The sequence below is a fragment of the Carassius carassius genome, chromosome 9, assembly GCF_963082965.1.
Source record: "Carassius carassius chromosome 9, fCarCar2.1, whole genome shotgun sequence".
NCBI classification, from domain to species: Eukaryota; Metazoa; Chordata; class Actinopteri; order Cypriniformes; family Cyprinidae; genus Carassius; species Carassius carassius.
Genome location: NC_081763.1, coordinates 30,183,456 through 30,204,114, shown reverse-complemented (window position 1 = coordinate 30,204,114; position 20,659 = coordinate 30,183,456). Strand labels below are relative to the sequence as shown.

Below are 20,659 nucleotides of genomic sequence, written 5' to 3'. Positions count from 1 at the left end.
ATGTGGGAGGTGGGGTGGGTTTGGGGCTCTGAGCTCTCACCTGGTCTTACACCTGCCAGCATGGGCAGCGGGTGATGGGTGAACGGCATGCGTGCAGACCTCGTATGGCTGGACAGAGCGCTGAAATCGAATTTCCCCGACTTCTTAAGAGAACCAGGCGACGAGAGTCCTGGTAAAAATGGGATCAACAAAATGGCAGAACAGAGATGTGGATTTAATCAAACAGGGTTTTTGCTTCTTGAGCTTCTTCTTCATCTAAAAAAATTATCTTATCCATCTCAGCTTCTAAAATACTACAAATTTGCTGATAATAATACTAAAAATTATCTTTTAATCCATAGGTAAGACAATGTTAGGGCTTTTTTGTTTCCTCTGAAACATAGAGAAGCCAGTCACACAGCAGTAATATTTCCTTGTTTTCAAGTAAAAACACATTTAACAATAATTATTTGTCAATGAGGTAGAAAAATAAACTTAAAAAGGAAAATAAATGTATTTTTCTTACCCCACTGTCAAAAATATATATTATGCATTAACTTGTAATGTAATGTTAATACAATTTTTTTTATAATGTTTGATTCAAGTAAATGCATCTTGTTTTAACGATGTTAATATAATTATACTGGAAAACAAGAGCTGTGTTTTTGCAGTGCCGACAGGTCCAGGGTGCGAGATTTGCTTTGAAGCAGTGGAGTGCAGGAAAGAGTAGGACAGGGGTCGGGACAGGGGTCGGGACAGGCCCGGGGAGGCTCTCTATGCAGCTGTAAGTGGGAAAGTGGGAGTACAGTGTCAAAGCATGAAAGTCGGGATTTGGCCACTATTTCTCACCGTTTTTACAGTGACGTTGTCAATTTTCCAGGATATATATATATATATATATATATATATATATATATATATATATATATAAAAAGAACTACTAGTGATATATTAATGCATACACTACAGTTTAAAAATAACTTTTCTATTAAAATATATTTTAAAACGCAATTTATTCCTATGATGGAAAGCTGAATTTTCAGCATCATTATTCCAGTATTAAATGACACATTGGTGCCAAGTTAAAGTATAAAAAAAAACTTACTGATTGCAAACCTTTGAACTGTAGTATACATTAAGTGCTTATTTAAGTCTTATTTTAGTGCTCACTTCCCTTGTTTCCCTCTAAATACAATGTTTTAAAATGTTAAAGTTGTTAATGTTTTGTGTATATCCCACTTAATTTAACAAAACAACTATTATTTCATAGACAAAGACCAGTATTATTTCATTCATCTGCCACCCTGATCACTAGATATCAACAGCGGCTGTTAAAAACCCTACTGGGTCCTCCACTACCTTAAAAATATATATATTAAATCCACAACAAAATAATTCTGCCATTAGTTAAGAGGTGCAAAAAAAATAAAAATAATAAATCACAATTTACACAACAGTGAGAAACATGTTCAGCCATATAAAACCAGGACTATAAGCAAAAACATCATCATTTCCAGATGATTTTGCTTACATTAGTTTGAAGCGATGGGTTGATCAGCACTACACGTCTTTAACAAGTTTCTACTGTTCAGCAAAGATAATCAGTTTACAGAAGACAAGCCAATAAGCAAACAATAAAAAACACAAAAAACATACTATACAAACACTTGAGAGCATCGTAATGCAAAACAAACTAAACAAAGTCTGCTAAAACCGAACATCACAGAGTAAACATATTTAGTTTAATAACTTGTCTATTTTATGTGAATGTGTTCAGATTGACTCAGAATTTCATTATACCCAAGAAACCACATTAGTAATGCCAAACGAACAGGACGACACGTCTTCACAGACCAAATGCAAATGAGTAAATACACGTAAATGCTAGCTGTGTACAGACTCTGACATACAAACACTCTTAAACTTCACTTGGGGAACCAAATCAGAGGCTTTCACTTGACTTTTCAGAGCTGAGGGAAAAAGTCAAACACAAGCGCTTCTCTTCCAGTGGCAGGTCCGAACGCTCACGCCAAAAACAGGAGGACGGGGGGGAAACGTGATGTGAGAATGATGAGGGAAATGAAAGGAGAAAGTATGTGATGGTTTGGTCTTCTCATATATAACGCCACATTAATGTGTCGTCCTGATCCTATAAACGTCAAACTGAGGCCGCAGGGCTGCTAGCTTCAGCTGTCCTGAGTTTGGCAGAGAGACGAGGGCTGAATATACGCCGGGCTCACCCAGTGACCCAGAAACACGGCCAAACATGTCAGGACTCGGGAAGGAAGGAAAAAAGGAGTTTACCATCAAATCCTGTGGCTGGTTTTGGGAACAATTATCCTAAGTGGTGATTTAAAAAGCCAATTTAAGATGTTAAAGAGCCATGTGAGGAAGCCACAAATCTGCTTATTATGCGTTTGAACAAATATCCGCCTCCCTGAAATAGTTAAATAAAAAAAATTAAAAAGAACGATATATATATGACAACTTAATTGCAAATCATAGATAAAAATATATTTCTATTTTTAGTCTATTTTAAAGTGCAAGGATTGGCAAATTATACACACACACACACACACACACAAACACACAAACCGTGTATTAAATATTAATAATATTCTTAATATTATAAGATAAGTGAGGTGAGCTCCATCAAAACATCACCATCGGAGTGTGTAAAATCATGGGTTATGTGTTATTTCTCTGTGTCCCGATGCTCAGGCAGACTGGCAGCCAATCAATCGCTCCCGTGACCTTCCAGTCTCGCCACGCTAACAAGCTGGCCGCCAAAAAACCTTGACCTGTCAAAAAACGCCATATATACCACCTCACACTACACACACTCTCTTAATCAGACACACACATTCACTGTCCAACCATCAGAAAATCCCACCTCTACAAAACACACAGAAAGCCACAAATCCAAGTACAAATCATCTTTACCACGAACTTACAGTAAGAATACACTCAAGTTCTCAGGCCTCTTGGCTTTTTCAGTTGATTTATGCCAATTAAACAGTTTAAACCATTTAATAAAAATCATTGTATATTCACTACAGAAATCATGGTTTATATTCAAAAATATTTTAAAAAATAAAAATATTTATAATGAAAGCTTTCATTACTTCTTTTTTTATTTCTTAGAAATAATTTGACATTTTACAATCAAAAAGTCAAATTCTTGGGCAATATAATATATATATATATATATATATATATATATATATATATATATATATATATATATATATACACACACAGTATCACTCAAAAAGACTAACTGCTTGCCAAATGAATTTATTAATTTTAAATAAGTTATAATTACAATGGAAACTTTCATTACTTTAATCAATCAACTTATGAATGAATTTCAGTAATTTCCCACGGTTGTCCATGCCTGTGGACATACCCTCTCAGCGTCAGTGAAACAATCACAAACAGATGTTTACAGACAAAGTGGCACAGTCTAACAAGGTGAAAGAGAGTGCAGGAGAATGAAAGATAGGGGGGGGGATATTTGTGTCATCCCAGGGCGAGAGAAAGCGATCGGGGCGTATGAATGAAACGCGAGTGGGTTCACAGGCTGCTGGTGTACTACGGGTGACACCGGATTTAATGATAAATGACACCGTCACCTTGCAGTGTTGCCAGAGCCTCATTCAGGTGGTGAATCACCTTTAGAGCGTAGCGCGGTTCACACTCACACACACGCTCGGAGTGCCACCACCGCCTTCATCTGCGTAACAGATGTCTTCTGTAACCTAGTAGCTCCCAATGCTGTCGACACATGGAGGATCCATCTGGAGCAGAGCTCTGGTGCGCCACAGACTGTGTGTGTGTGTGTGTGTTTCAAGTGTACAGGGGTGGGGTGGGAGTAAATATGTGTGTGTGTGTGTGTGTGTGTGTTGTGACATCAGGAGCACCTGAGCATGCTGGCATTTTTTTGGTGGGATTTACCCATGTTTCCCTAGATTAAGATCTGTGTGACTGTGTGTTGATCATGACGTGGGCGGCAGTGAATGTGATTAGATGTAGGCGGACCCTTGGGCCTGAAATGTACCCTTTACAAGTACACAAGTTGCCGTTGTAAACACACAGCATGCATTCTTAAATTACTGACGCTATTCCTTCATAATCCATTTTTGCATACCTGAGGGGGTGATAGTTTTACCATCAAATGTCTGTGCCATTAAAGTCAATGTGAAACGCCTGGTCTGATGGATTTCAGAGCGAAACAGGATATTCAGGGAGGAAACAAAATGTAAGCAGGTCTTTATTCATTTACCAGTGGTAAATAATTGGATAGTTGGAATACTGTGCACTGACAAATTTTGTACAAAAAGACTAGGAAAATCTATTAGGAAAGTAAATAAAAAATGGCAACAGTTAAACTAGCAAGATTGTCTTAAACCGTTATGCTGGCATGACAATAGCTGAGCTAAAAAAGACAACTGACTGTAAGAGACGTATCTGCGGTGTCAATTGCGTTCTAACAATTTGTGGAATGCAATGAGGCGTGAAATTGAGCTTGTGTTTGTATTTAGTTGAGTATATTTCAGACGTTACAGCATATACTGGTTTAAAATCTCAAAGGCGTGCTGAATAAACAGCTGAGATATTGCTTATAGCATGTAAAGCCCTTTATGCACACACTAATTACAATAAATCCTGCATGAAGAAGAAACAAACAAAAACACGGAGTAAATATCTGGAAAGACCCGCTGCTGTACGCAACACAATAGCCATGTCTGTAAGTGTTTATGTTTGGGAATACTGTTGAAATCAGGATTTGGACTTCAGCTTCGGTCCAAAGGGATCCTATATCACAATCTAACACAAACAATGGATGTACGGAGAGACCTCTGACATACAAAACAAAATGAAAGCACATTCACAGGCCTCAAAACACCCGCCACCTCCGAGCACCGGAAAAAAACAGCAAATCAGAGAGAAGAGCTAGGATGTGTGATGCAGCAGAGAGGTTGAAAGACAGACAGAGATAAGAGACACATTTCATTACACTTGTGTGCATTATAATATGAGGGTAATGTGGTCTAACCATGGTAAGGAAACTGCACGCCATCGTTTTCGTGTTTTATCTTCCTCTCCTGCATACTGGCCAAATGGTGCTGCACTGAAAACCCAAACAGGGGAAAAGCATAGAGTTAACAATAACAGAGAGAAGGAGAGACTGAGGTATATTGGAGAAATCAGAAAAATTGGGATCACTGTTGAAACATTACCAATACATAATCACTATTTACACTTTAGAAAACATCATATGCATGAGGTCTAAGACAGTATTGTTTACTGTCTACCAGAATCAACCCATGCTAAGTGCACTAAAACAGTAGAGGTGGCAGAATATCAAATGAGCATTGGCTGCATCACAATTCACATACTGTCCATACTAAGTATATGCAATATAAAAATGAGTGTCACAACTGGCATACCATCCATATTAAGTGTTGATTCAATATTATCCATTCTACTATGCAAGCGATAATCAGGAGGTAAAATTGACATACAACACATACTTAGTATGCAAGCTAAAAATGAGTGTCAATCTGCATACTATAGATACTAAGTAGTATACAAGCAAAAAATGATTGTCAGTTCACATACTAAGTAGTATGCAAGTGAAAAAAATAGTGTACATTTGCATCCTATCTTTTATAAATAACATTTCAGTGTAAACTATAAAACATTACATATAAAATAGTTCTTTAGTCCTAATTCTGTGAAGATCATCACATGCGTGCATGAATTAAGAGTGATTTTAAGTGCTTTTAAGAGTTTTTATCAGCTGTGAGCCCCAAACAAACCCAGCTAACAGATCATTTAACACACACATGATTCTAGCTGTCCAATCGTAAGACTATTCAATGTTTGTCCCCAGCTTATTTATTCTTGCAGTCTACTGAGGTATGAGAAGATGGTGGGCAAGCACAGAGAGGAAGCAAAAGAGAGAGATTTATGGGTTGATGGATAAAATGAAGGAAAAGTCTGGCCCTTCACACAGCACTTGTGTCCACTTATTCAGTGCACAAATGACTCAAACATGAGTCACAATTGAATCTGATAGATTCAGAGGAGACAACATATTTCATTTGACAAAAACAAAAAAACAAGCCTTTGAGGGATAATCATGCAATTCTGATTGCTTTACGTAGATTTTGATTGGTGCAGCACAATATAAACATATTTTCAACAGCAGTGGTCTAGATGAGAGGAGGTCAAGCAGAGTGTGTGAAGAGCCAGAGGGATGCTGGGTAAAGTGGCTGTACCTGCATCAACATCATTGGGCCAGCCGCTGGGCTGGGACGCTCCCGGGGCAGGAGAACGGCCCGAATAGAAGACATCGTCCACTGGGCTCTCCATCTCACTGTCATCAATGGATTTACGCTTGTTGGAGCTGAAACAGAAGAGAAGAGAGAAGGTTAGGGGGGTTTTAACTTAATGTGATAGCTAGAAGGTTTGCATGTTGTGTACTGAGAAACAGCTGAAAATTCCCAAATAGTAATGATACAAAATTATTTAGATAGTAGTGAACTTGATTTGATTTGAACTTTTCTAGACTGATTTTCTTGACCTCAAAATGGGAATGTTTCAAAGGAACAGTTCACCCAAACTTTTGCTGAATATTTACTCACCCTCAGGCCATCCAAGATATAGATGGGTTTGTTTCTTTATCAGAACAGATATGCCTGCAGTGAATGGGTGCCGTCAGAATGAGAGTCCAAACAGCTGATGAAAACATCACAATAATCCACAAGTAATCCACACCACTCCAGTCCATTAATTAACATGTTGTGAAGTGAGAAGCTACTTGTTTGAAAGAGAAAAATCCATCTTTGTCACTTCTGGCCAAAAAAATCTGAAAATATCTCAAAATATCTGACCAAAATTGTTTGTTTTACAAACATGCAGTTTTTCACTTCACAAGATGTTAAGTGGATTAAGTGGTGTGGATTATTGTGATGTTTTTATCATCTGTTTGGCCTCTCATTCTGACGGCACCCATTCACTGCAGAGTATACATTGGTGAGCAAGTGATGGAATGCTACATTTCTCAAAATCTGTTCAGATGAAGAAACAAACTCATCTACATCTTGGATGGCCTGAGTACATTTAAAGACAATTTTCATTTTTGTCTAAAATGATTCCTTTAAATACAAATTATTACTCTATAAAAACATTGCAATAGAAATTTGCTTTAAAACAGTCGACTCAAAATCATAATTGTTTCAAGAGCAGATGTTATCTTAGCAGAAAGAGACATTAGATGAGCAAAGACAGCAGAGTTTAAAGTGAATCAGACGACAGGAAGTGTGGAGTACCTCCGCGGGAGACAGGCATACAACTCCATCTCAGTTCTGCAGCGTTTGAAACACGACGACAAGACGAGAGAGAGAGAGAGGAGGGACAGGAAAGAGAGAGATAAAAAGACAAAAAGGACAGCAATCAAACAGGTGACAGGCAGAGAAAATGGCAGGAAAATAGATAGACAAATATATACAAAGAGGAAAGCAAAAGGGTAGGAAAAAAGATAGACAGAAATATATAAAGACAAAGAGGAAAGCAAGAACGTGTGAGTGCTACCAACATGCATTAAACTACTAAACTAGAGACAGATTGATTTGTATAGCTGTTTAAGACATGAACGTTTATTAGTTTAGAAAAATCTAATTATGCATATGCATATGTGCTAAATAGATTTTAGAAAAAAATATCTTTCATAAAAAAAAAAGAAAGAAATGCACCTGATAATGAACTATAGGAAACAACAGACAAAATTAAAAATTGCTTGAGAGAAGGGGGTTTTCAATCTGGGGATGGATAAGATTGCTAGCAGGTCCATACATTTTTTTTGTAAAAATGTGAAATTAAATACAATTAAATAATAATAAAATAAAAAATAGTACATATTTTGACATTATTGTTTCATTTTGCTTTCTAAAGAATGATAAGAAATCATGAAATTTACCAGAATTATATATGTCAATTATATTTTATTATTTAATTTTGACATTTTAGTAGGAAGCCCAGATTCATTTGGCATCAAAAAAAGAAAAAAAAAAATAGAAAAAGAAAAAAGAAAATGAAAAAACAACTCCTGGCATAGAATGAAAGGAAAGTGAGCTGTGTGTGTGTGTGTGTGTGTGGGTGTGTGTGTGTGTGTGTGTGTGTACCTGGTTGATGGCGTGGACGTAATAGAGCGGCGACCCAGGTTGATGTTGTAATATCCTGGACTGTCGAGGTCGGCCAGAGAGAAGTTGGGTCCGGTTGCTGTGGCAACTGGTGCTGAATTAGATGCAGACAGAGAGAAGTCAGATTAATCAATCCCATCATCCATCTTTGTTCTCATGACAACATAAAACATTTCTTCATGTCAGATTTAAGAATAATAGAAATCATTGAAGGTTCTCCTATACCACAAGTTCATAAGTCTTTTTAGTTATTGTATTCTTACTTTTTTTTTTTTTTTTTTACTTTTTTTAAGGATGAAAAGGAGTGTTTTTTATATAAAGCAGTAATACCTTTATTCAGCTAAGATACATTGAATTGATCAAAAGTGACAGTAAAGAAGTGTATAATGTTACAAAGGATTTATATTTCAAATAAATTATTTTGAAAGTTCTTTTGAACTTTTTATTCATCAAAGAATCCTGCAACAAAATGTACAATGGTTTCCACAACAATATGAAACAGCAAAACTGTTTTCAACATTGATAAATCAGCTTATCAGAATGATTTCTGAAGGATCATGTGACACTGAAGACTGGAGTAATGATGTTGAAATTGATGCTGATTCTGCAATATTTTTATATTGTTTTATTTGTAGGTTTTTTGGGCTTTTTATTTGTGTTCCTTTTATATTTTTTTAGGATTATAATAGTAAGAAAAGCATTTTTAGTATTTTCGTTGATTGATAAGTAAGACACTGCCCATGTGACTTACTCTGTGACACACGGACCAACTCCGCCACGTTCCATACGCCTGACGTCACGAAGCAGTCCTGGAAACTCAAGTGCCCTGGAGAGAAAAAAAAAACAGAGGCCAGAAATGAACAAACACTACACCGACAAATTATACTGAAAAAAAAAATCCCCATATTTACTCATCTGCACCTGTCAAACACACGCACACACAAAATAAACTGGACTCAATTGTCATAAAAAGGCCGGGAGCATATAATTACAGTCATCAGTTGGCATATGTTCTCCGTCTCGAAGGAATAACAGGCTACCCCGTACTTATGGTTAACTCCAAACCAGCTCCAATCTCAGCTGAAACTTAATGAGGACACTAAAAATGCTTTATGTCATACTTAAGTGTGTGAGTGTGTGAGTGTGTGTGTAGCTGCATACATATATACAAACGTATTTGCTTTCGCTGTGCATATGGGCTTTCAATATGTACTTTTGTGTGTGGGGGCAAAAAGGGTGAATGAGCCATGCTTCCACACCCATCTGTAGTGCTGGCTGAGGTCAGCGTGTGTGTGTGTGTGTGTGTGTGCTGGTTAACCGCAGCGAGGCCAGCACATGAGCTCAGTGTCACCAGCGCCGCAGCCATGTGGTTCCCATCAGCCAATCATGGAGTGATTTATGAGCGTTTAGCCATTCTCTGTGACAGCCGGCATAGCAACATTTTACTATAATAAACTCAGATGGAAATCGCTTTCGCGCACGCTCCGTGTTGGTGTGCATGTGACATTATTATGGTAAATAAGGCGGCTTACAGTATCAATCGGGCTGTGTTTGTGTGTATGGAGGTCCAAGGAGAGTGTGGCTCTCCCACAGATCCATCTGCTGACTGGCAGGTGGAAAGGAAAATAATGGCTGACGGGTTGATTGTGTAGTGCTGGGATTTCATCACACCATTTCCACCACTGCTAACCAGAGCTTACTCGCACCCGGCCTTTACTGACAACTTCAGATGCAATTCTATTGAGGATTTAAGTGGACTACTTCTTAAACAATAAGGGTGCTTCAATAGTTTTTGCAGAATTTAAGGTTCAGCAGAGAAAGAAGCTTGTAGAAAGCATGAATAATGACTTTGCAGTGCAGAAGAACCATTTTTAGTTCAACAGTTCAGTGAGCAATTCTTAAAAGAACCTTTTTTTAGTGTAAAGAACATCCCCTAAAGAACCTTTTTCCACTATAAAAACCTTTTGTGCAATGGAATGGCTTTTCATGAAACCATAATGGCAATAAAGAACATATCCAAAATAGAAAGTTCCAAAAGTTAAATTTTTAGTTCCCAAAGAAGCTCTCAGTTAAAAGTTCTTAAAGGAACCTTTCTCTTCTTCTGAAGAACCTTTTGTGGAATGAAAAGGTTCCATGTTTTTTTTAAGGTTCTTCATAAAAACATAGATGCCAATAAAGATTAGAACCTTTATTTTGAAGAGTTAGTCTTAAAGTTTTTTGTAAATTAATTTTTTTTTTACAAAATGAATCAATGTTTACTCATCTTTTGTGTTTCCAAACCTGTATGGCTGTCTATCTAAACAGAAGAAAGTCTGGAGTTTGGAAAGATTTAAACACTCTTAAAATTAAAGGTTCTTTATTTCCATTGTGGTTCCATAAAGATCCTTTCCATTGAAAAAAAAAAAAGTTATTTGGAGTGGAAAAAGGTTCTTTAGATGGGTCAAATGTTCTTCACACAAAAAAGACTCCAAGGGAGCAAACTTAGCAAACCGAAAAGTTTATATGGACATATTTCTAAAACTGAGTCTGTCTGTCGAAATGGAAGTTTAATTTTTATAATGTGTTTTTATAAGAATCTTACTAAACAGTTATTTGGGAAACCAAGAACTCCTTCTTGGTTCATCTAGGCAAATTTATTTTAAATTAAAATGAATTTGAGTAAATGAAGACTTTAATTTCTGGGCTGAATGGCATTTTGGAATTTTTGAGTGTGTAGTTGTGAGTGTGTGTGTGATTTTCATTTTGCTTGACCCACCATTGGGCGGAGGCTTGATGTCTGCATCTCCTTGTTGGTTGGAGTTATCCGACTGTCCAGATTCTGCAAAGATGACAGAGAGAAAGAAAGAAAGAAAGAAAGAAAGAAAGAAAGAGAGAAAGAGAGAGAGCGACAGGAGAGGGGAAAAAAGAGAGCAGATTAAACATGGGACGGCTGGGTTCAGTCCAAAGGTGCCTGAATCAATTAGCAGATGTAGAACATTCTATATATTCTCTGCCAGCACATATTCACTGTAGAGCTGAGACGACACAGCTGGAAATGAGACATGCAAAATGTGCTCCGGTTCTGAATCATTTACATGATGTTCAGGCTAAATTGAAACCTTTATATCTGAAATCTGGTGTTATTTGTTGGTATCTGACTTGTTATACATTATCATTCAAAATGATTTTTTAAAAATGTGTTTGAAAAAAGTCTCTTATGCTAACCAAAGCTGCATTTATTTAAAAAAAACATTATCACAAATTAAAATAACTGCTTTCTATTTTTAAATATCTTTTAAAAGTAATTCATTACTGCAATGCAAAGTAAAATTTTCAGCATCATTACTCCAGTCTTCAAGGTCATTTGATCCTTCAGAAATTATTAAAATATTCTGATTTGCTGCTCAAAAAATCTTCATCATCAAAGTTGTGAAACTGAGATACAGATAAAGTTCAGGATTATTTGGTGTATGGAAAGTTCAAAAGAACATCTTTTATTTGAAATATAAATCTTTTGTAACATTAAACATTTTTGACTGTCACTTTTGATCAAATAAATGCACCATTGCTTAAATAAAGTATTCATTTATTTAAAAAATAAAAATAATCATAATTAATGCTGTTGTACATTTGATAACAGATTACCATTACTATGGTTCATACTTTGGGTTGGTTAGTGAACAAATGTCTAGCCTGAAGTATTAAACAAAACAGATTTGAATAACACCTCGAATTACACGGATTTCAGAATCAAATTCTGCCTTGGTCAATAAACAAAGATTATAATCTATCATTTTATTATAAAAATATAAATATCTACACATAAACCACAAAAAAAGTCTTTCGACCATGAAACAAGATCTTTATTCCGGCAATGTAGACCCCAGGTGTGTTAAAAAACACAACTGGACTTGATCAGTCGGGTCCAATGAAAAAACACAGCTTTGTGGTTTGATGTCACTGTTGTCCATTTTAGGCTTGAAGTTGTGCTGCTAATCTAAAATCTATAAATCTGCAAAATATACATCCGAGAGCAGCCTGGTGAAACCCAACTCTGCAGTATAGCTCATAAGATGTAGAAAAAGGCTGGTGCGCAGCCATCGAGTTGTTTGGACAATGTCTCCTTAGGCCTTTTATCTTAGAAAGTATAGCGATCTTGGAGTAAGACCAGACCCATGCGGCTGTTTGAATTGGCCGAGACTCACTAACCCCTTTTTTCTATATGCACTGAGGTTTTGATTAACTATAGACTTTAAGAGGAAAGTCACTTAGTTACTTTGGCCTTCCCGTTCAGTCTGCTGTGAGTATTGATGAATGTTTCATCTCTTTAGCCAATCATACTTAGTGTTTTTTAGCATGTTTGCTAGTTGCTAGGAGGGTTCTGGACATTCGCTTACAAGCCCAAGTCAAAACAGTCCACACTTCTGTGATATTCTGGTCTCTAGATTTGCCTTGAAATTTAGCAGTAGTGCTGTTTGGCCTTAGCATGCACCGCTAATTATGTGCAGCAGCAGAATGTGGTTTTAAAAACCTACACTATACGTTTTGAAGGAAAAAATGAACACGACAGCCCCCTCTTTCCTTATTTTCTCTCTCTTGCACCCCCTCGTTCACTTGCTGCTGTTGTTGTATGGAGTCCTGGCAGCCATCTTAACGCTTGGCAGCCATCTTAGCATTGGCGGTACCAGAGCATTCCAGCTAGCTTACAAAAGCACCCACACACAGACGCACTCCTCTCAGAGAGAGAAAACCTCTCCACCAACGCGCTATACGCTAAAAGTCTAGCAAATGTAGGTTATTTTCAGCTACTTGTGTTAAATTGCTAATTGGGGGGGGGGGGGGGGTCGGAGGGGGGGGAATCAACAGCCGCCACATTTTTTTTCCGCAGAAGCACATGTAGCTGATACTGTGGGCTTGTAAGTAAATGTGCTTTATTCAACTCTAACTGCATGTAAAGGCTTCAGTCAAATGCAATCTCATTTTAAGTGTCCATAAGTGTCCCAAAATGTCCATAAGCGTGACGTCTGAGGCTGAGACTAACTTTAGTGATACCATGATGTAGTGATGGTAACACGGCCTTTTCGGCCTTTTACCTCAGTCCACCTAAAAATCTGATTAAATCCTAAAAAGATTTATGTAATTATGATAAAAAATTATTAAATCAGAATGAATAAAAGAAAACAAACAAATAAATAACCAACCAACAATCCTTTGAAATTACCATAATGTCATGGCCACAATGACCTAAATGAATGAATGAATGAATGAATGGTATTACCCAGTGTTATGTAAGTGTGATTGAGATATATTAGTTTTTATTCATATTTTTAATTAGTTTTAATTTTTATATTCTTCATTTTCATTTTAAAGTGTAAAAAAAGTCTAAAATTTTTAATCATTTATATTATTATTATTACTACAGTAGTAGTAGTAGTAGTATATCAAGTTAAACAAAGATGAGAAATGCTCTAGATTAAATAAAAGTATATTTAAAAAAAAATCTTTCATGTAACATTTTCCATTTTATTTTCAAGTAACTTTCTTTATTTCAGTTTTCGTTAACTTTCGTGAACACATTCTTCAAACTGCATTCTGGTAGCCATGTGCAGGCCGTAACTGATCCAATCTGATTGCATTCTAGACTGTAAATAGAATTCTATTCAGACTAATTATTCCATTTAGCTAATTTTAATAACCAATGGATTCTATGAATTCAAAATAGCTACAATTCGAATTGATTAGCGCCCTCTAATAGTGTGGATGTATGAAGCGCAGATTAAGGAGACGTCTCGGATGACCTCCAATCCAATTACATGGCACATTAGTGAAGCTCACTATGTAGAACTGGACACGAGTTAATGAGAGAAGCCGCGCTATTGGGCTCAGACAAAACGCAGATGAGCAGGGGGCCAGATCATCAAAACTCAAACACACAAAGGAAAGACTGTCCATTATTAGAGCACAGACTCCAGCCTACGGAGTCCAATCATCACCGTTATCAGCATGCAACCACACAGACACACACACACACACACACACACACACACACACAGCTACTGCATCCAACAGTGTTCATGCTAATCCTTATCTTCCCGGCACACACAGTCAAAGGACCCCTGAACACACCATGCCAAAGATACTGGGCGACACACATGCACACACACAGTGCCAGTGTTTTTAACATGACAAAAGTGTCTTTATGATGGTAGAACACTTATTGAGTAAGTTTTAAATGAAAAACCATTGTTTGACAGGGTATTTAAAACTATTACCATCCCTAAACAGCAAGTGTTGATCATTCCCACACCCTTTTCTTAAAAGGCACCATCTAATGACTAATTTAGCATGCAAATATTCATAAATGACTGCGCTTGTGAGAGCAAATACATATTTGTTATTATAATCATGATTTTGATTTGTTTTATCGTTGTATATGTAAACTAAATAGGTTTGACCTACAGTATAGGATCTCTGAAAGGTTTTCATTAAGGCATTCTTCACTTTAAAAATCATGCTTTGTGTCAGTGAGCAGAAAAAACTAAAAATCCTGAACATTCAACTTTGGCACAAACTTGTCCTGCACCATTTGTGATGTGACTTTTACTAAGCGATGAGATTAATTATAGTTTATGATGGATTATATGAAAGCATATGGGTAGCAATATTCAATTTTGGATGTAATATGCAAAATGACAATGCAATATGTAAAATGACAATGCATTTCTGTATTTACATTTACATTTTCCAATACATTTGTGCAACGTTTGGTGCAAAATGAATTTTTTCATTTTCATTTTTCATTTGCCATTTCATACACCAGTTTTAATATGTAAAATGAATACAAATTTTAACGCTTTATAAGTTGCAAAATTAAAATGAAAATGTATTACAGAAATGATTAGATATGTATGTTCAAGCAAAAACTGTGGCAAAATTATCATTTAAATGCTATTTTTCTTAAATGCATTAACACTCACAGTCAAGACACTTACGATTGCCTTTTCATTCAATGTCCCGCAATGAATGTAGCAAAATTCAATGTGCACATTGAAAATGCATTCTGAGCCGATCACGTCTCCGCCATCTCGCGCCATGTCAATCACTGCGTGAACAAGGCGGGGCTTGCAGAAGGTCAGAGACTCAAGACTCAAGAAGAGGATTCAACTGAGAGAACATGGACCGTTGGTCCGTGTACGTTTTGATCATACGTTATGGCTTCAATATTTAATTCGCACTTGTGGGCGGCGCTGAAACGCTGCTTTCATCTGATTGGTCGAATCGCTCCACCTTCAGCTCAGTCTTTTCATTCTTTCAAGCAGAATAAGAGTCAGTGCGAGTGAAGCACTGTAATGTCTGAAACCACCGCTCACTGTTAATTAGCATAATATTTGAATCAGATGTAGCTGGGAACATAATTCGTGCTGCTGAGACCTGCAAATTATTTCTAGGTTGTAGTATTGCATGAATATTGTCCCAATGATAAATACAGTACAAATAGTTCTCTCTCTTTGGATAAAAGTGAAGTGGAAATAAAAATCAATAATAGACTGAACAGTTCCATGTCTGTAACATTTACCACTTTCATCTTTTAAGTCATAAGGAACTATGTATGTGTGTGTGTGACATTAATAAATAACTGTAAAAATTAATATAGTTACATTTCTAAATAAAAATAGTAAAATTAGCTCTATGCTGTTCACTGCTCCTGTAGCCTACCCCAGAGCGCCCTCTCGCGGCTGTAGACGGTAATGTTTTCTCTTGGTTCTGAATAAATGCGACTTATAGTCCAGTGCGACTTATATATGTTTTTTTCCTCGTCATGACGTATTTTTGGACTGATGCAACTTATACCGAAAAATACGGGTAACATTATTATTATTATTTATTATGAGAGTAATTGACACAGACTAGAACTTTAATGTTTCACCAAATTCAGCTCAGATCTTCAGACTCGCTTGACTCGTGTTGCTGTATAACTGGCCAGACTTACCTTCCCAAAAAATCCTATTTAATTTTATTTTAACTATATTTATTTCCACTTCACTGTTATCCAAGGAGACAGAACTATTTGCACTGTATCTATCAGTGGGACAATATTCATACAATACTACAACCTAGAAATAATTTGCCGGTCTCAGCAGCACGAATTATGTGTCCAGCTACATCTGATTCAAATATTATGCTAATTAACAGTGAGTGTAGTTTCAGACATTACAGTGCTTCACTCGTACTGACTCTTATTCTGCCTGAAAGAATGAAAAGACCGAGCTGAAGGTGGAGCGATTCGACCAATCAGATGAAAGCAGCGTTTCAGCTCCGCCCACAAGTGCGAATGAAATATTGAAGCCATAAACCGAAATGATCAAAACGTACACGGACCAACTGTCTTGTCCATGTTCTCTCACTTGAATCCTCTTCTTGAGATTTGAGTCTCTTGACCTTCTGCAAGCCCCGCCTTGTTCACGCAGTGATTGACATGGCGCGAGGGGGCGGAGACGTGATCGGCTCGGAATGCATTTTCAATGTGCACATTGAATTTTGCTACATTCATTGCGGGACATTGAATGAACATGCAATCGTAAGTGTCTTGACTGTGAGTGTTAATGCATTTAAGAAAAATAGCATTTAAATGATAATTTTGCCACAGTTTTTGGTTGAACATGTTAGACATATCTAACCATTTCTGTTATACATTTTCATTTTCATTTTGCAACTTATAAAGCGTTAAAATTAGTATTCATTTTACATATTAAAACTGGTGTATGAAATGGCAAATGAAAATTATGTAATTTAATTTTCATTTTGCACCAAACGTTGCACAAATGTATTGGAAAATGTAAATGTAAATACAGAAATGCATTGTCATTTTACATATTGCATTGTCATTTTGAATATTACATCCCAAATTGAATATTGCTACCCATATGCTTCCATAGGATTAACCGCTCAATTACCACACAAAACACATTACAGAAACACACTAAAGATCTTCATGGCATCACAATGAAATATTATTTTTTATCTTTCTATTCAAAGAATCCATTTTTTTTTTTTTTTTTTTACTTTTTTAACACTGATAATTAGAAATGTTTCTTGAACAGCAAATCAGCATATTAGACTGATTTCTGAAGGATCATGTGACACTGAAGACTGGAGTAATGATGCTGAAAATTCAGCTTTGATCGCAGAAATAACGTTTTTTTTTTACAATTGTAATAATTTTTCAGAATATTACTGTTTTACTGTATTTTTATTAAATAAATGCAGCCTTGGTGAGCATAAGAGACTTCTTTCAACTTCTTTACCGATCTCCTTTGAAAGTTTGTTTATGTGGAAAGTAGAAAGGGTCATTTTGAATTATACTAACTTCAAATGACCCAGATGTATCTTTGAGAAAACAAAAGATACAAAAAGAGAAAACATTACTTCTCTGTGTGTGTGTGTAAGTTGGAGAGGCATGTTAGATCCCCTGGATTCAAACGTTGTGGCTTATGATGACAAATACATAGAAAAAGTATACAGCATGAAAATGTGCAATGCATTTCCCTGAAGAAAAAAAAACAAACAAAACAAAACAAAAACCCAATGCACGCCTCCACACCTTAGGTACACACTCACACTCTCTCTCACACACACACACACACACGCACACACACACTATGGTGCAGAATGAAGAGGCAGCACAGCTTTTCCAATTGGGTTTTGCTTAAGAGGTTTATCGGTATGTTGCTAAACATTCTGACCTTTTTTTTTAATCCGTAATGTGCTTAAAATGTTCCAAACCCTCCTAATCCCCACGGCGATCCCACACAGATGTTCTCTGAGCTCTTTTATTGGACTTTATTTGAGTATTTGCCCCCCCCCCACCAGCACTTATTTATTCATTTCCTATCTTATGAAAGCACACTCCATCCTGTGCCCGCGCCCCCTCAGCCATGCGTTTCCCAGCAGCCCCTGCAGCGAGTGAAATCAGGCAGCTTTTAAAAGGGGTCTATACCTGGCCCAGACCCCCCCCAGCCCCCGGACATGCGTTTATAGGTTAATATGTATGTGGATGCTCATGGGGGGTGGATATGAAATGTGAACGTGTAATGTGGCAGGTGTGTTTGGAGTTTGCATGTATGCGTGTGCATATGCACATGGGTATTACGGTAGGAAACTGGGCAATGATTTGTGTTTCCTCTGGCTGATATATGTCTGTGAACGTGTATGCGTTTGGGTGAGTGTGTGCATGCTGTTGATGCAATCGCTTGAAAGTAAATGACGATTAAAAGCCACCCACATGAGTATTACTCTATATTACCTTTTGTAACTCATAAAAATTAACTTACTAAGAGGACCAGTGACCACTCACACGCTCATTCACACTCATACTTTTAATATCCTAGTGATTTTTGGCATAAAAGAAAAATGGATAATTTTGATCCATACAATGTATTTTTGGCTATTGCTAAAAATATACCCCAGCGTCTTAAGACTGCTTTTCTGGTCAAGGTTTACAAATGTTATTGCACTTTTGTTCACATAGCAGTATCTTTAAAGGTGCTCTAAGTGATGTCACACATTTTTTAGGCCAAAACATTTTTTGTCACATCCAGCAAACATCTCCTCACTATCCGCTAGCTGCTTGTCCCCTAAACACACTGTAAAAAAACGGCGTCTCTCTAGACACCACAGGCTCCACAAACAACAAGAAAAACAAACTGGGCTCACCCGCACCATGAAACATAACAAACTGTTCCAGCCAATAACGAACAAGAAAGATTTGGGGGTGGGGTTTGGGGGGTTAGTGCACGGATGAGGAGGAGGGAGAGTCTAGCTAGCCTCCGTTTTGTTTGACAACAATTTGAACGTCAACAAGTTACAACTCCCGGCATCACTAAGAGCACCTTTAAATGAAAAAAAGTTCACAATACACTACTTTTGAATGCATTATTAGTTTTGTGCATAATGTGATTCATTGTGATAAAAAAAAATTATCCTTGCCTAGCACTAATATATATATATATATATATATATATATATATATATATATATATATATATATATATATATATATATATGATATTTCAGATAATTTCAGCTTCATTGTTCAAGTGATAGAGGTTCAACTCAACTCATATTTTAAGTTGAAATGACTTGTAAAGCCATTTTGATTCAACTTAATTTAAGGCAGCAAATGATAAGTGAGTAAATGATAACAGTTTTATTTTTGAGTGAACTGTCCCTTTAAGGCACACAAATGTAGATTCTCTACGTTTCTGTTTACGCATGTGTGTGTGTGTGTGTATTTGTGTGAGTTTGTCTGGCCTGGGTCATGCCAAAGAGGAGCAGGTGTGTAGGGATCTGCCCTGCATCGTCCACTGCCCATCTGTGTGCCCGTCTGTGCCCGCTCCGTGCCAACTACACACCCGGCACAGCACAGAAAGATGGCAGAGCGGGGAGGGGGAATAGAGACATTCGCCACAGCAGCTTTAACGCAAAAGAAACGTGGACACACGGTATGGCTGAGAAATGAAAAAATCCCCTGGATAGGGGAAAAAAAAGAAAAAGAGAGGAAGTTGGCATGCTGCCCATCTCTTTCATGTTCTGTCCTCTTCTCGTCTGATTAGAGATATGTAACCAAGCAGCTGGCAGGGATGGACGCAGTCTGTCGCTCTCAGAGGATAACGGCCAACGTCTAATCTATACATTTACTGTGAACACACATCAAACACACACACACACACACACCTTATCGTAATCTAATCCATTTACTATCCATGCAAAACTGAGCCCAGTTTCAGCTGCACTTTTTCACACAATGAAAGTAAATGGCGACAGATGCCATAAAAAGCCATCCACATGAGTTTTACTCTGTGTTAAGTCACACATCTGTCTGTGGGTTTTTGTGCTCCGTGATTTCAGCGCCGTCGCCACAATCTGGAATCTAAAACTTCCATCTATATTTACACTGATGGAAATGCTGACAGTTATGGATGTAGTTCAGTATTTGTGTTTGGGGTGGAAACAGCATCACAGTGGTGATTCTGATCAAATCCGATCGTGGAAGGGTGTAGTGACTCTCAGCAGCCACCAGAGAGCGAAGGACACAGGAAAAGAGTGTTTGCTGACCTCAGGAAGGTAAAATGCTAGCATTCTGAGCACTGTTGTGTGGATTCTCAAACCGCTCTGATTGGCCATTGTGTTCACGCGCTCAACAGATCTGTCTGTGACTGGCTACAATGATAATCGCTTCACCCTCTTCACTGAGCGCTTCCACATATACACACGGGAGCGATGAAAGCCATGTCTATCAGCGGATCCATCTATGAGCAGATATATTAGGGATTCAAGCTGTTCAAGCTGCACTTTTTCACACAATTAAAGTAAATGGTGACAGACGCCATAAAAAGCCATCTACATAAGTTTTACTCTTTGTTAAGTCTTCCTAGCCATAAAAATTTACTTAATTTTGACATATATGAGCTGTAGAGACTATTTTTATGGTG

At 37.2% G+C, this 20,659-nt stretch overlaps 1 protein-coding gene across 16 annotated transcripts in view; it reads right to left on the bottom strand.

Annotated features, from left to right (window-relative positions):
• The window catches only part of LOC132149557 (nuclear factor 1 X-type-like), a 177,000-nt gene that overhangs the window by 13,819 nt on the left and 142,522 nt on the right, over nt 1–20,659 (bottom strand). For 10 of the 16 annotated variants that reach the window (XM_059558894.1, XM_059558904.1, XM_059558895.1 and 7 more), the window contains 7 exons: nt 10,945–11,007; nt 8,941–9,015; nt 8,172–8,283; nt 7,320–7,355; nt 6,267–6,394; nt 5,039–5,113; nt 41–169 (listed from right to left, as the gene is read on the bottom strand). In XM_059558894.1, the coding sequence (XP_059414877.1) occupies nt 41–169; nt 5,039–5,113; nt 6,267–6,394; nt 7,320–7,355; nt 8,172–8,283; nt 8,941–9,015; nt 10,945–11,007 (618 nt within the window). The remainder of the gene's footprint in view (nt 1–40; nt 170–5,038; nt 5,114–6,266; nt 6,395–7,319; nt 7,356–8,171; nt 8,284–8,940; nt 9,016–10,944; nt 11,008–20,659) is intronic. The other 6 variants (XM_059558897.1, XM_059558912.1, XM_059558914.1 and 3 more) reach the window with 3 other exon arrangements.